This window comes from Siphateles boraxobius, unplaced genomic scaffold, assembly GCF_051911475.1.
Source record: "Siphateles boraxobius isolate OS27281-9 unplaced genomic scaffold, OSU_SipBor_1 9, whole genome shotgun sequence".
Classification (NCBI taxonomy): Eukaryota; Metazoa; Chordata; class Actinopteri; order Cypriniformes; family Leuciscidae; genus Siphateles; species Siphateles boraxobius.
In genome coordinates, this window is record NW_027509219.1 from 17,440,828 (window position 1) to 17,457,263 (window position 16,436).

The 16,436-nt window shown below is 39.3% G+C and overlaps 1 protein-coding gene across 1 annotated transcript in view; it reads right to left on the reverse strand.

Moving 5' to 3' along the window:
- The window catches only part of oxct1a (3-oxoacid CoA transferase 1a), a 65,226-nt gene that overhangs the window by 14,502 nt on the left and 34,288 nt on the right, over positions 1-16,436 (reverse strand). The window contains exons 12-14 of the mRNA XM_077222610.1: positions 16,286-16,358; positions 14,176-14,251; positions 1,488-1,577 (exon numbers count right to left, since the gene is read on the reverse strand). Coding sequence (XP_077078725.1) covers positions 1,488-1,577; positions 14,176-14,251; positions 16,286-16,358 — 239 coding nt within the window. The remainder of the gene's footprint in view (positions 1-1,487; positions 1,578-14,175; positions 14,252-16,285; positions 16,359-16,436) is intronic.

Genomic DNA, 16,436 nt, shown 5'->3' on the forward strand with positions numbered 1-16,436 from the left:
GCAATGTGACTCAATAAGTATCTGTTCATTAAAACTGATTGATGCAATCATTACTTCCTTCTACATTTAAAACAAACGACTTATAGGAATTACAACAAATACCACATTGTATCTTCGTAAAATTATGTTCAATGCAACATATATTGGTCTTATACCTTTAATCTTCAAGAGCTGATTTGCCATCCTCTCAAGGGAAAGAGACATCACTTATCTAACCTTTCTAAGCAGTGTACCAAAAGTGCTGACATTTTGTAAAGACTAGGGTAAAAATTGAGATTTCCGAGGTAGTGAAAGAGTTTCAATTTAGTGGTGATTCTGGTGACCTAGAAAGGTATTACATGACATGAATAAATATACAAATATGACTAATACCTATATGATGTCGGTCCAGTGGTATGATTCTTACTTCGACACGAAGGATCCGGGTTCTAAACTAGACTTCTAAACAAGTCTTCTAAAATTATAAACTGGTTGCACCGTATACAGTCTATAACTTTTAATATAGCAAGCAAAATTGCTAACATACACTGCCATTTAAAATTTTGGGGTCAGTAAGATTTTTTTTTGTTTTTTGAAAGAAATCTCTTTTGCTCACCAAAGCTGCATTTATTTGATCAAAAATACAGTAAAAACAATAATATTGTGAAGTATTATTACAATTAAAAATGACTGTTTTGCATTTAAATAAATATATTTTAAAATGTAATTTTACTCCTGTGATGCAAAGCTGAATTTTCAGCATCATTACTCCAGTCTTCAGTGTCACATTATCCTTCAGAAATCATTCTTATATGCTGATTTGGTGCTCAAGGAACATTTTTATTATTATCAATGTTAAACAGTTGTGCAGCTCAATAATTTTGGTGAGACCGTGATAAACTTTTTTAGGATACTTTGATGAATAGAAAGCATTTTTGATCAGCAGTTTGCATTTTAACAATCTAAAAGTCTTTACTGTCACTTCTGATCAATTGAATGCATCTTTGCTGAATAATTTCTTTCAAAAAGAAAAAAAAACATTTGAAGAAAAGTGCATATGTTGGAAACGGCACACTTTTAGCAGTAGTATACTTTTTCAATTTGCTACTGCTACGAGGAAAGCATAAATAGGTAATGAATTTTTATAATGAAGGTTCTTTTTGAAGTCGTCACTAAGTCACTGGAGATGGAATGTGTGTACTGCGTCAAAATTGAATTTAAAGAATTTCCATTCCAAGGTCCCGGAATGTCATTCTGGATCATTCCAGCCAAATTGTTTGTTGTTCCGCTGGTCTTCGTTAGAAACATTCCAGAACGGCTTTCAGTTGCTCTGTGACATGCAAAGCTTGATAATTTGGCTTCTTTCGGAACTAATTTCATTAGCAGAGCACAAATAGGCATCCGCCTTGTGTCTGAAATGCAAGTTACACTATTATTTACAAACTGCTAACAAATTCAAATGCAATATAGAAAGCCAGCATAACGTGGTCTCATATGATTACACCTACCTTAGCAGAGTGCTCCATTGTAACAACCACTTTAGTTCCAGCACTGGCCACTAGATCCATTGCCCCTCCCATGCCTTTCACCATCTTACCCTGAAGGGAACATACAAAAAAGATGTTGCAAGAAATGAGCAACACACACATGTACTTCAAAATACATTTTTACGTTACAAACACAGAATATTTCAGGTTGTATGAAACAAATGAGACAATTAAATAATTCAAATGAAATCTTACAGTGGTCTCTGTGTTTTAGTTCAATTCAAGATGGACATAAAAGCTTGGTCAGGTTTGTTCTGGAGGAGATTTGAAAGGGCATTGTTGCTAGGAAACCATAAACCTGATTACCTATGGCTGGCCCTTTTCAGTGATGCTGATTTTACTGTTTTTTCACAAACATGCATGAATGCAGACACATGCACAAACAAAAACTGGGCACACGGATGGTAAAAAATCCATGAGGAGTATATGTGTTAACACAACGTCTGATAATGACACTTGTTTTTGTGCCATATAGATGTTGGTTTGGATTTAAATGCATCAATACAACATTTCCTGCCGTCCCTGAAGCAACACATTAAGTCAATGCCTAAATATTCTGCCATTAATCTACGAAAAATCTATCTTTTCCAGTGTCTTGACCGTTCAAGCTTGCTGATCCCCTGTAGTGTCATTTTACAGCAATTTCCAAACTCTGTTTTATGGGCTGTGGGAATTCATTTAAGAAAATGTCTTCTGCTGTTTCTCTAAGTATTCGGCTTGGGCTCAACCAGCATGATCTCCTTCAGTCTCCAACAGAGACAGACATACTTGAAATGCTTGAGTAGAATCTCAATAAAGAGAGGTGAATATAAATGTAATACCTAGTCTTGATGGGGTTTTCCTACTACAGGTGTCGGATATTATGGAATGCCTCATAAAAATAAATATGAAAAATATTAATAGAATTATTTTTCATTAACAGTCTCTTTATCTTAATGGGAAGATATCACAGGATCCATATATGTGGCAAAATTATGATGATGTCCTTAATAGATCTAAATACAGGTTTATGAAAAGTCCTTCCTGTTTATGTGCTGGGCAAATCTTATGGGGTTTTTACATTGCATGTCTGGGTACAGCAATGTACAGCTCGGCTCGCTTCGCTTTTCCACTGCGTTGGAAGACTCGGCACGGCACGGCTCGTCTTGTTTCGCAAATCCAATGACACTGGTAGTGACGATTCTCTCTGACCAATCAGTGGTCTGCAGTGTTTACACGTCAAATCTTAGTATCGGTACGGCACACTTGGAACCTCAACCAAGATGGTACTATTTAAGTGAGCCGTACCATGCAGTGGAAAAGCATCATTAGGGGGTTTTCACACTGTGCACATTTGCTGCGGTCCGAATCTGAGTGTACTTGTTTTAGGCGCCCCCGCAGCGATGGTCTGGTTTCACACTCCCTCGATTCTATCAAACTTTGATGCATTTGCATTCGTCTCACGTCATCAAAACATGCATGGCGATGAAAACAGAACTCTGGTGAACGACACTTGTGTACTGTATGCGCGTTCCATGGAGGCAGCTTTCTGCTGCTTGCAAACAAACTCTTTTGTGGAGAAAGCTGACTGGGAGGAGCAATTCATTTGCGGCTCAGATTGCACTCACTCTGCACGAATACACTGCACACTCACTGTTGCTTGTATCCGAGGTAAATCCTCACCACTGTCATTCCTTACATGTGTTTTGTTGAACGAATTATGTCTTCATCAGCTAAAATGCATGTTAAGGCTGGCCCACACTAAAAGATTTTTAAAATCTTATCAGATTTTCAATATGTGAGAGACCACAAATATGAGAGTACATGCCACACACTAACAGATTCCATTCACAAACAACCAGATTTCTCGACTGTGAGGGAAATCTCAAAAAATCTCTTGTGGTCAAACGTGACTTTACAGAGTAAACAAACATGGCGGACGATGGGCAAGAAGAAATGGCGATAGTGTTTGGACTGCTTTTTACAGAAAGTTTGCGGGAAAAAAGAAAAAGGCTTGGATGAAGTCTTCTGTTAGCACTCTTTCTGATTTGGTATCGTTTCGTTCGACATGACAATCTACAAGGTGTGTCCCACACAGCATGATTTCAGATCGCAAATATTTAACATGTTTAACATATTTAACATGTAAGCCCCAACGTTCTTCCCAGCCGATTCAATCACTCTTAACACACCTTACACCACAGGAAAATCTGATAAGATAACAGAACCATCCAGATAAACAGGGCTTTACCTTGGATTGTCAGAAGGGGAGAATTGGGGCCCAAGTAGAGTGAAAAAATGCATACCCAAGTTCGAGTTGCTTTCACATTCTCTTACAAGTAGTCTCGGGTTCGGTACCCTGGTGCCCTTCCAGGTCCGCATGACAGCTTTCACATTACCAATTTTTCATGCGAACCGTGCTCTGTTTTGAACTAGACTCCCAGTGTAAAAGCCCCCTTACATAGCTTAATCAAAGGGCCACACAGACAAATACATGGCAAATTGCATATTCATATATGACGATTAGGGATGCACAATATATACTGTAGGTATCATATCAGTCCAGTTGTATATTTAAGTCACCTGGCACAACAATATTTCTTGATATATGGTGCCATATGGTTCACTAATTACATCAAATGACGTAAATGGATATGAAACTTGAACTGTCATTTGTCAGATGATGAATCATAATGCATTAGCCAGTTAAAAATGGTCCAAGAGTCTATCTCAAAACCTCAAAGTGCAAATCAATCAATCAACCATCAAGCTCTTATCATCACAGTTGGCTGTTAACACAGAGAGCTTAACAAGCATGCAAATAAATAACTGGGAGCTAAGTGGAAAGGAAAAGGTCCAAGTGCAAACACCTGCATGGGCTTTTTTTTTTTCTTCATTTATGCAGGCTTTGAAGGAGGCACATTCTGGAAGGAGAGCTGTTTACACGTTGGGAAAGTGCCACTTGGAAGTGCTGTGTGGGTGTGGGTGTGTGTGTGTGTGTGTGTGTGTGTGTGTGTGTGTGTGTGTGTGTGTGTGTGTGTGTGTGTGTGTGTGTGTGTGTGTGTGTGTGTGTGTGTGTGTGTGTGTGTGTGTGTGTGTGTGTGTGTGTGTGTGTGTGTGTATATGTGTTGAGGGGATTTTTCACATGAAAAAACCCCGCAACTTTAGTGGACAGCAGACTGAGAGTTTCCATGACAACTTATCAAATATTTCCCCTGTAAATCACACTATCCTTGCATTTCATGCCTACTGATGAAGACAAGAAATTATGCCCATCACTTCAGGCAATTTCCTTTTGTCGGCTTGCGTCCTTATCCGCTCCTCTAAACTCATTCTCTCCTACACAAACTGGCTGGACATTTAAATGTGTGGTGATTCAACGGTGGCTGGCATTAATGCCGTTTCCTAGACAACAATTGAAGCGCCAGTGACAGTGTGACAAAAGGCTGTGTAGTTTAACAGAGCTGAACATCTGCAGACAATTGAATAAGTCTTCACATCTTGAAGGACCTGTGAATTTTATGGTATAACATTTCATGTTCTTTCTTTTTTTTAAACAATTAACCGGAAACATAACCTTTTGGCAAGGTGGCTTGCCTCTGTGCAGCACATAACCCGCTGTCACTTCCTAATTATATATCAAGAAGTCCAAAAAATCATCATTAACCTCATCATGCTCCAAACTTGACATTTTCTTGTGCGAATCGCTAAATAACATAAACTGATTAGCCGCAACAATAAAACCACCTGCCTAATATCATGTAGGTCCCCCTCGTGCTGCAAAAACAGCTCTGATGCGGACTCCACAAGACTCTTGAATGTGTCCTGTGGTATCTAGCACCAATACAATAAGGGGCCATCAAGGGGTGTACCTGGTCTGCAACAACCTTTAGGTACATAAGTGGAACAGGTCAAAGTAACATGCACATGACACACACCCAGTCATCCACTTGATCTAAAAGAAAACTTGATTCATCAGACCAGGCAACCTTTGTTTATTAAGCATTTATTCATTGCAAATACATTAAATTGTTTATTCATTGCTCACATGCCAATTGTAGGCACTTTCAGCAGTGGTCAGAGGTCATAATGGGCACTGTTACCAGTCTGCAGCTATGCAGCCCCAAACGCAGCAGAGAGTGATGCACTGGGTGTTCTGACACCTTTCTTAGTTAGTTCATGCATTCATGACCTCAAGACTAGATTATTGAAATGTTCTACTGGGTGATTGCCCAGCACGCTGAATAAACAAACTCTAACTGGTACAAAACGCAGCAACTAGAGTTCTTTCTAGAACCGGGAAGTATGACCATATTAGCCTGGTTCAGTCAACACTGCATTAGCTCCCTATTAAACACCGTGAACATTTTAAAATCTTTTGCTAATTATTTACAAAGCACTAAATTGTTTAGCCCTCTGTATTTGAGTGAGCTCTTAACGCATTATGGTCCTTCACGTCTATTGCGATCTCAAAATTCTGGCCGGTTGATAATACCTAGAATATCAAAATCAACCGCAGGCGGCAGATCCTTTTCCTATTTAGCACCTAAACTTTGGAACAGCCTTCCTAAAATTGTTCGGGAAGCAGAAACACATCTCGTTAACCTTGCATACACATAATACATAATCAATTTCTATTATTCAAATCATTTAAATGATTGTTAGGCTGCATAAACTAGGTCAGCGGGAACCGGGAACACTTCCTGTAACTCACAATGTTCTTGTTATATCATATGAAGAATGGCATCTACGCTAATATTAGTCTCTCTGTTTATCCAGAGGTTTACAGCCGGTAGTCAGCCTGATCCGGGCCGGAGGACCTGTGCCTATACACAACGCATCCCTTAAGTGTTAGCAGAGATTGTGTCAACTTGACTAGACAACTAGACCCTGTAAAGGCTTCATCGACATGACAGCCAGTGGCACTGATCCTCAACAAATCCGTCTCCATACCGGCATGATGAATCAGATCTTCAACCAGATGGAACTGGATTAAGTATTTTGAATGTTCCAATCCAATCTTACTTCTGACCTGTAATGCTGCCTGAATCATAATCATGTACTGTTCATTTGTTGGCCAGAGGAAAACTTCCCCCCTCGATTGAGCCTTGTTTCTCCCAAGTCTTTTTTTTTCTCCATTCTGTAACCTGATAGAGTTTGGGTTCCTTGCCACTGTCGCCTCTTGCTTGCTTGGTTGGGGACACCTAATATTCAACAATATTATTGATCTTCCTGCACTGAGACCATTGTATGAGAACTGAACAGAGATGGAAGATGACATCACTGTTTTCTCTAGAGCTGTTGTATAGATAAATGAACTAAATTAATAACTTATGATTTTTACAATGGAAATGAATCATCACTGAACTTACTTAAGCTGGACAATGACACTATTTTCTTTTAGAGCTGCTGTACAGCCAAAACAAACTTTGTTGCATTATCTCAGCTCTTTGACAGCGCGTTCCTTCTTCATCCCGGGTTACGGCACCAGTGTAACGCAATTCGTTGTTGTGGGAAAAAGGAGGCGGGAACCAGCTGAACATTCAAAGACTTTAATAAAATAAATAAATACGAAAATGAAAGTAAAGACGGCAGCCTCTCACGGTCGACAGCCGCCACACATAATAAAACAAAACAGCAAATAAAATAGTCCAGTCCTGGTCCTCTCTCGTCCTTTACGATCGTCGCTCCTCCTTTTATTCTTCTGCTCCTCTGTGAGAGATACCAGACTGGTGCAGGACCGGTGCCACTGGTCCCCGCCGTTCTCCCACGGCCCTCGGCCTTGTCCTGCTCGCCACAATGACGTGTCAAATTGACGTCCACATGAATGGCCGGACTCAGGATTTCCCAGCAGAACATTGTCCAGAGCATCACACTCCCTCCTTGTTTTGTCCAGAGTGAAAAACCTGTTGAGTCCTCCAACACCCTCGGCCCGAAAATGGCGGAGCGTCCGCCGCCAGGCCTTTATCCATTGAATCCTTGAGAACCGGGTCTAGGCTAGGTCCCATATGTGTGACCCTACGGGGATCCCAGATGTGTATATTTTCTCCACAGCTGCTCCTAACGAAAGCCCATGTCTTTCCAATGGCTAAGTCACCCAGTATTTCATATGTAGTACAACCTTCCGGCTAGTCCATATGTATTTCCCACATAACTCCTTGAAGAAAGCAGCTTCCGCAGCGTTCTCCTTCCTAACAGAAAGGGCACGCTTTCCCAGTGTTATCCAATATCTCACTGTTTGAGTTATCACGGAACAACAGTGACAGATACACTCTGTGTAAGCCCTCTCCTATCATCCTTCCAGGCAAGAAAGGGTTTGCACAGGGCGCTGGATGGGGTGCAGAAAGCGCTTTGGTAGGGATTCCTATTCGTCGGTCATGACGTATGCCGAGAGTAACCGACTGATAGGGATCGTCTCAGTTACACATGGTAACCCTCGTTCCCTAAAGGAGGTACGCCGGGGCGGGCAGCTTTTCAGGCTTGGCTCCTCAGCAAAAAACTGAAGTGCAATCGCCTCTGCTGCTCATTATATTGCCGCGCTGCGAGGCTGAACAGCTGATGCAAATGATTGCACGCCAATGTGCATTGGCTTGTTTAGTTTCACTCAAAGTAGCCTCTCTAGCGCGATTTCTATTTGTCGGTCACGACGTACGTATCCGTTCCCTCCTTCAAGGAACAAGGGTTACCATATGTAACCGAGACATTTTTTTTTTTAAGTAGAGCTAAGTGATATTTGGTGTGGAGCAGGGTACTTCAATCTTGATGGTAGGAACATTCCTTAGTACAAAATGTACATATTGGTCAAGGGGCATGATTAAATCAATTTTTTATCATGATATTTCTATGTAAATAACTGTACTAAATAAAGCATTAAATTGAAATCCATGAAACATATAAAAGAGAACAAGATGCAGAGACTGAGCAGCTTCTGTGGCCTTAAGTTCTGTCAGATAATGGGTAATTTGAAGTGGACTATAATTTTGCGTCTGGGTTTGCTGAAAGGCTGTATCAGAGCCATTTCTGAATGAGGGTCAAGAGTTAGAGAGTCCCAACTCAGGTTTGTGCACATGAATCACATCTTTTTACAAGAGAGTGTGTGGGTGTTGGGATGTGGAAGCATGCAGGACTATTTCATCTAGTTCAGAACATTTTCGACCCCCATTTTTTGCATCAGTATTGTACATTGTAATTAAAGGCACATTGTGACTATAAAGCGAGGAATTTTCCCTTCTTGTCCATAAAAAAAAAAAGAAATAACAGCTTCACCACAAAAAGCAACCAAAATCCTTCCTTTACCAATGAATGCCAACCAGTTCTTCTGAGAGCCCAAGGCTGATGTACATTTGTTTTTGGATTAAGCTGTCCTGGAACATTATGAATGCTAATTCATAATCCCCTTTACCAATGCTTTAGGGGCATTTTCTGAGGATGCAATAGAGGCAGTGCATCCTCCACAATCAACAGCACAAAAATAAAAATGAAATTTGATAGGTCAAAGTGTAAATTCACACTGCATGTGTTTTTGCATTGAAAAACATGAGACGCTGGCAGTGGAATGACAAAAAACAAAGCACGTTTTTTAAAAGTTAAACATCTTTTAACTTGAGTGCTGTGTCTTTAGAACTCTGTGTCAAGCTCAAGATGCTGCACAATGCAACATGAATTCGGTTGTTAACGTTCAAATAAATGCATGCATGCATGACAGTTGACTCTCTATGTTCAGAACATTACCACAGATATTCTGGTGGTGGTTTGGAAAGTGAGTAATGCATTGGTGATCTGTGTTTTAGCAACATGTCAGCTTGGTTAAATTAAATATTAAGCTTCATACCTGTCGCCATCATAACACCTGTGGTGTTTACCGAGGATTTGCTGACTAATGGTCTGAAAAGTGACAATTAATAATAACAGCTGAACAACAGTTACCCACAAAAATCTCCCCAAAATAATAGCTCAATCTGCCACACCCTGCCACAACTCTTGTTCTTTTACTGGTACTGGCCCCCTGTTGAAAATGTTATGACTATTTGATGTCGCATGTCTTTGTCATAATTTTTGGGATGCTGAGGAGAAGGAGAGCTGCTATCAGTCGATGAGCAGATGGAAGAGGAGGGGTTGAGTAATGTCCCCGTTCCTCTCTTAATAATATGAGTCTTCCAGCTCCAGGCCCTCTGGCTACATTACAGTCTGTTGTCCTTTTAGTCTTGAGAGGTGGCCGGGGAGCCCACAGTAATTGGAGGGATTATTGCGATTAGTCTGCCAGCCTTGTCTGATTCATTAAGAGTTTAAAGGCTAAAGACAGCTTAGAACAGCACACTCTGTAGCACTGCATGCAAATCAATTTATCTTTGATAATGTATCCTGATGTCCCCTCAGATAGCTACTTACCTGAGATGGATGGATGGATGGATGGATGGATGGAGGGATGGATGCTATAAATTATGTAATTTTATCATACAATGGAATGCACCATATAATATACCAAAGCCTTTTCTGCCCAGCACTCGTTGCATCTCTATTATAGGGGGACTGTAGCTTGATTGGTACAGCAAGGTACTAGCAACACCAAGGTCAGGTGTTTGATTGCACTTTGTGTAATTTGATTACAAAAAGTGATAAATTGTATACGCTGAATGCTCTTTCGCTGTCACTTTGGATAAACGCCTCTGAAAAATGCTTTAATTAAATGTTATCAACTCACAAATCCATATTTTTGCCCTCTCATACACATTAAGTAGCACATGTTTCATGAGTGTAATCTCTGCATATCAATGTATGCTTCACATTTTGGCCTTATCAAAGTGCAAGTGAGGAGACTAGAAAAAAAAGCAAGGGACACAAAAAAGGGACAGGGAGGGGGAAAACAACACTGAAAACTGAGTGCAGCTCATGGTCCATGTGTGCCAGTTTGCGGGAAATAACCTTCAAGCCAACTCGATAAGCAAGACGCGCAGAGGGCCGGGAGGCATCAGTCAGTGACAGGGCGAGGGCCCTGGAGAACTATAAATAACCCTGCAGAGGTGTCTGTATGCAGGGCAGCTGTGTATCGACAGCCCCTCAACTGAGCGCAGGACCAGGCGCCACAGGCGACAGCCAGCTGAAGAATGGCTTTAAAAAACCACAGCCAACATTGACTCTCATCAAGCCTTGGAAACCCTTTTAATAACCTAAAGGGAAGCAATGACTTTGGATCTAGGCCAATATAGCAGGCTAACAGACATGCAGACAATACTTGGATGACTGTAAGGAGTAGTACTGAACAATGTGAACACAAGTAAACTAATAATAGAAAAGAAACTGCTTTGACATGCAGTGAGTCCGATTAACTGGAGCTTATGTTAGCGCACACTGTATACTGTGCAATTCAATTGTTGAGTTTTACTAGTTTTATTTATTGTGGTTCTTTTAGTGGTCAAAATAGTAGTTCTTAACTGGTGGATTGTGTCCAAAAAAGAGCCTAAAGGTGATGATACACAGGGCAACTTTTTGAGCAATGTTGCTGGACAATGTTGCCATCAACGGGCAACCAGGTGAGACACAGGGCCCACGACCAATCTAAATTATCCAGATAGAAATGTATTGCCCATTTTTAATGGGATAGTGCCCAAGCAACATTCCCTCAGCAAAATAGCCCAGCAACATTGCTCAAAAAGTTGCCCTGTGTATCATTACCTTAAATAAGTACACAAACACTAGATATATACATTTATGCTCAACAAGGCTGTGTATATATATATATATGTAGAGCTCACCAATTCACAAAATTATCGGAATGCATAGTTGATATAAAAAATAGGATGACTAGTAATTTCCTACTACTAAATTCTGAAAAAACAGAGATTCTAATTATTGGACAAAAAACTTCCACACGTAATAACCTAGAATACCGTCTAACACTTGATGACTGCTCTGTTAAGTCTTCGTCGTCAGTTAGGAACCTGGGTGTGCTCTTTGATACCAATCTTTCATTTGAAAGTCACGTGTCTAGTGTCTGTAAAACCGCATTTTTCCATCTTAAAAATATATCTAAATTACGTCATATGCTCTCATCGACAAATGTGGAACAACTAGTTCATGCGTTCATGACATCAAGGCTAGATTATTGTAATGCTCTTATGGGTGGTTACCCTGCACGCTTAATAAACAAACTACAGCTAGTTCAAAACGCAGCCGCTAGAGTTCTTACCAGAACCAGGAAGTACTACCATATTAGCCCGGTTCTGTCAACACTGCATTGGCTCCCTGTTAAACATCGTATAAATTTTAAAATATTGCTGATTACTTACAAAGCACTAAATGGTTTAGCTCCCCAGTACTTGAGCGAGCTCTTAACGCATTATAGTCCTTCACGTCGATCGCGATCTCAAAGTTCCGGCCAGTTGATAATACCTAGAATATCTAAATCGACTGCTGGCGGTAGATCCTTTTCCTATTTAGCACCAAAACTTTGGAACAATCTTCCTAACATTGTCCGGGAAGCAGACACAGTCTATCAGTTCAAAGCTAGACTAAAAACACATCTCTTTGACCTAGCATTCACATAACACTCTTATAGACTTCTATAATTCAATATTAGGCTGCTTAGATTAGGTCAGCCGGAACTGGGAACACTTCCCTTAAATCCTGATGTACTCGTTACATCATAAGAAGAATGGCATCTACGCTAATTTTAGTGTCTTTGTTTATCCCAAGGTTTTCCCGCAGCCTGCCGGATCCAGGCCGTTTACAGATCTGACGAAGGACTTTCGCCTGGACCTGATGACAATGCAGTTCTGAAGTGCCAACTAGCCTCTCCCTATGGAGGATCTCTATACCACTCTACAGATAAAGCGTTGTGGAATTTTTCGGTTGGCGTACCTACCCAAAGTGATAAGATAAGATAAAATTCTGCATCAAAATTTATAGACACACAAGTAGTTTGTTTAGGCATGGTTTGTAAGGAATTACAAACCTGCGCACATATATTCAAACGCAAATAACTATAGAATCAATTCTTAATGCGCATGTGAACGCCATCAGCGTCTATCACAGGTTCACGTTGAAAGTCTGTTTAGAGAGAACGGTGTAGTCTTAGCGGCCCCTAATTTAATAACAAATGATCATTTAGACGGAAGTGAATCAATCAAAACTAGCTTTAGCTGGAAAAAACATTTTTCAAGAACCACTATAAAACTAAACCAATCTCTGTTACCTTAAAGTATATGTTTATCTCTGTAAAGCTGCTTTGAAACAATCTACATTGTTAAAAGCGCTATATAAATGAGGATGACTTGACTTGACTAGAGGTGTGTGTGTGTGCTTTTTATATAATATATATATACACATTATAGGAAAACAAATTATATTAAAGAAGTATAATAATAGTAATAATAATAATAATAATAATAATAATAATAATGCATTTTTTTTTAAAATATAGTTACTTTATTTATTTAAAAAAAACAGTACCTTGTTGGGTCACCACTAGTAAAATCTAAATGTAAAATCTGGATCCTGAAGTAAAAAAAAGTTGAGCATCTTGTTCTAGCTAATATTCTGACCAAAATTGTTATGCAATTGTTATCCCACATGTTACTGTATAAATTAAACTCTTCATGGGTTTGTACAAGTGCTACCTTAGTGACAACTTTTTTTCTGCTTGAAAGGAGTAGATATAAGCTGTAAAATGTGACCATAAATATGTATTTATGCTCCTCAGAGAACATCATCTTTTGCATAATCACTTCTGATTTCATGCTGTGAGTTCTGTCATTAGCTGCTCATTGATTTACAACCCCAAATCAGAAAAAGTTGGGACATTTTGTAAAATGCAATAAAATCGAGAATCTGTGATTTGTTCATTCTATTTATTACCTTTTATTAACTGACAAAAGTACAAAGACAAGTTTTCCAATGTTTTCACTGAACAACATAATTGTATTTTGTAAATATGAACAAATTTTAATTTGATGGCTGCAACGCACCCCAAAAAAGCTGGGACAGAGACATGTTTACCACTGTGTCACATCACCTTTCCTTTTAATTACACTTTTTAATCATTTGGGAGTTGAGGATACTAAAAGTTGGAGTCTAGAAACCACTCAGTTTTAGCATGTGCAGAATGAGGCCTGGCATTGTCTTGCTTCCCAGGAAAGATGTCATCTTGATGGCAGTTTATGTCTCTGTTTATGTATCAAACACGATACCCTCAACTATTACCAATTCACCTGCTCATTGTGGACTGTTTCAAAAGAGTTCGATAATCTAATTTGGATAATCTTTTCACTTTTATTTGGTCTCTGTCCCAACTTTTTTTGGGGTGTGTTGCAGCCATCAAAATCAAAATTTGTTCATATTTACAAAATACAATTATGTTGGTCAGTGAAAACATTGGAAAACGTTTCTTTGTACTTTTGTCAGTTAATAAAAGGTTAAATAGATTGAACAAATCACAGATTCTTGATTTTATTGCATTTTACAAAATGTCCCAACTTTTTCTGATTTGGGGTTGTACATAAAACAAAAGGAAAACGCTCGAGATCATTTCAGCAAGAGGCTGGAAAATAGATGCAGATGGAAAGAAGGGAAAGAATTGGAGCAAGCAAAATGTTTTGTAAGTAACATTTCAGCTTCACTCTGCCTGGTCAGTCTGACATATTGTACCAATAAGTCAATGAAATTGTGAACTTACCGGAATCATCCAGTTGGCCAAATCTCCATATTTGGATACCTGCATGGCTCCTAACATGGTCAAGTTGATATGACCCCTAGAGGAAACAAAAAATAATTCAATACCAAAATTAAGGTGCGGTCACATTTCGGCAAAATTTCACTGGCAAAAAAGGCCCATTGTCTATTGTCAATAGAGTTGCAATGTGAAGCACAGTACAGAATGTCGAGTGACCAACTGAACCTTTCACGAAATCTGAGAAGGGAAATCTTTGCCCACACGCGAAAATTTCACGTTGCACGGATTCCTGTTGAAATGACTGGATTTCTCCCAAGAAAACTCACAAACAACAGTAAACGTGACTGCACCTTTACTCAGGAGTATCATGGCTAATAAACTGAACAATTCCATTGGGGTCCTCACACCAAAGGTGCTCAAGCCCTAAATATTTAGACAGATGCACTTAAAATAAGATAATATAATAGAATTATTAAAATATATTTTTTTGAATGTGGAACAACAGAATTTAGTTTCAAAGCTGTAAAGTCTGCAATAAAACACTGAGAACCAGAACATCCTCATAAGAATAAGAACAATATACCACTATTTTTCGGTCATGGATTTAACTAATTAAAGATTATTACTTAGGTCAATGCTGACAAACAATTTAAATAAATAGTTCACCAGTTTATGTTAGGGTGAACTTCAGTACTTCCTTTAGTAATTCATGCTCAATAGTCAATACACACTTGATTTAGGCAAAATTGTCAATTTCAAAAGGCCATCCAAAAAAAAAAACCTCAACACATCCTAAAAGACTAGACTAAATAATTTGAGTAGTAAGGACCTGTGTGCCGAAAAGTCAAGCCTATTGGCTTGAAATAGTCCACCACTAAACCACTGGATTGTGACAGACAGACTGTAAGTGGGTGGAAGTGCTCTATTCTTAATATATGTGCTGTCATGACTCCCCTTGTGCCAGGTACAGCAAAAACCCCATGACCATTCACTGTGCTCCCTATTGCACCAGACAATTAAGGCCTAAATATACGACCGCTGCTGGATTCGCAGACGCGAACACAGAAATAATTCTGAGGCTTGTGGGTGGGCGGCGTTAGCTGCCTGTGGAAAAATCGATAAGGCTCATAAAGCATCAACGGGGAGTTTTCTAAACCACATGGGACTAATGCTTAACATACAGCTATGCAAATAACAGCATTATTAAAGATAAATTTAAACTTGTGACTTCACTAAAGCAGATAGCTGGAATAAAGAAACAAACAAATATTCATACATATATGCATATATATATGCATATATATATATATATATATATATATATATATATATAAATGCTGCTAAAACATTGTTTTCAAATTATTCATTTTAATAATAAATAAATAAACTTTTATATTATTTTTAATTAAATCAGGCAAAAAGAGAAGTATTTTCTCAGTGGTCTCAGACTCAGTAGCTTTTGGAAGCCTTTGTGTTAATACAGTACACTGGGAAAATCAACACATGAACACTTGGTGTCATCAGGAAATTGATATTCACATACACAGGATGCAGAATTACACACTCCCACACTTAAGACCAGCAAGAGTCAATTGCTTTATTGACAGCACCGCAGGTTTCTCCGTGAAGGCCAGAACGGCACCGGGAGAGACAAAGCACATTCATTCAGGCCATCTCACCCTACTGAGCAGTACAAGAAGCATCCAATTAAAGTAGCCACCTGTTTTGACAGAGCTGAAAATGTCAGCCAACGTGCCCAAAGGCGCAGTCAGCATCACGGCCGACTCATTGCATATTCTGCCTCCGCTCCAGAACACTCAAACAACGACCCTTTACCAGCTGCAAATCAAGCCCTTACACCCCAAAACAGTCACGGCACTTCATTCAACACAGAAAGTCACATTTATTATCGGAATGTCTAAGTGAGCTCTTACACCCACAGCTGGTTTCTTTAAAAGTTGTATCATCTGGGTCAAAGTACTCAGTCTGACCAACCAACTGAAATTAAAGTCAACTTGTGAAAAATGTTCTGTGGAAATGGTTACAAAACACTGTTCAAATAAAAAAAAAGCCCTTATATATGATTGAAGAATAAAATGTGATTTGTCCTTACCCTCTGATCATGGCAAAGGAATCGTCACTAGAGAAATAGGCTGCTCCAGGAAGAACTGTGACAGTTTCTTTACCTGAAAGGGTAAGGGTGAAATGGAAAGAGCTTTCATTAAGTGCTCTAAATGGACAAATAAGGTTATTAAAAGGCAATT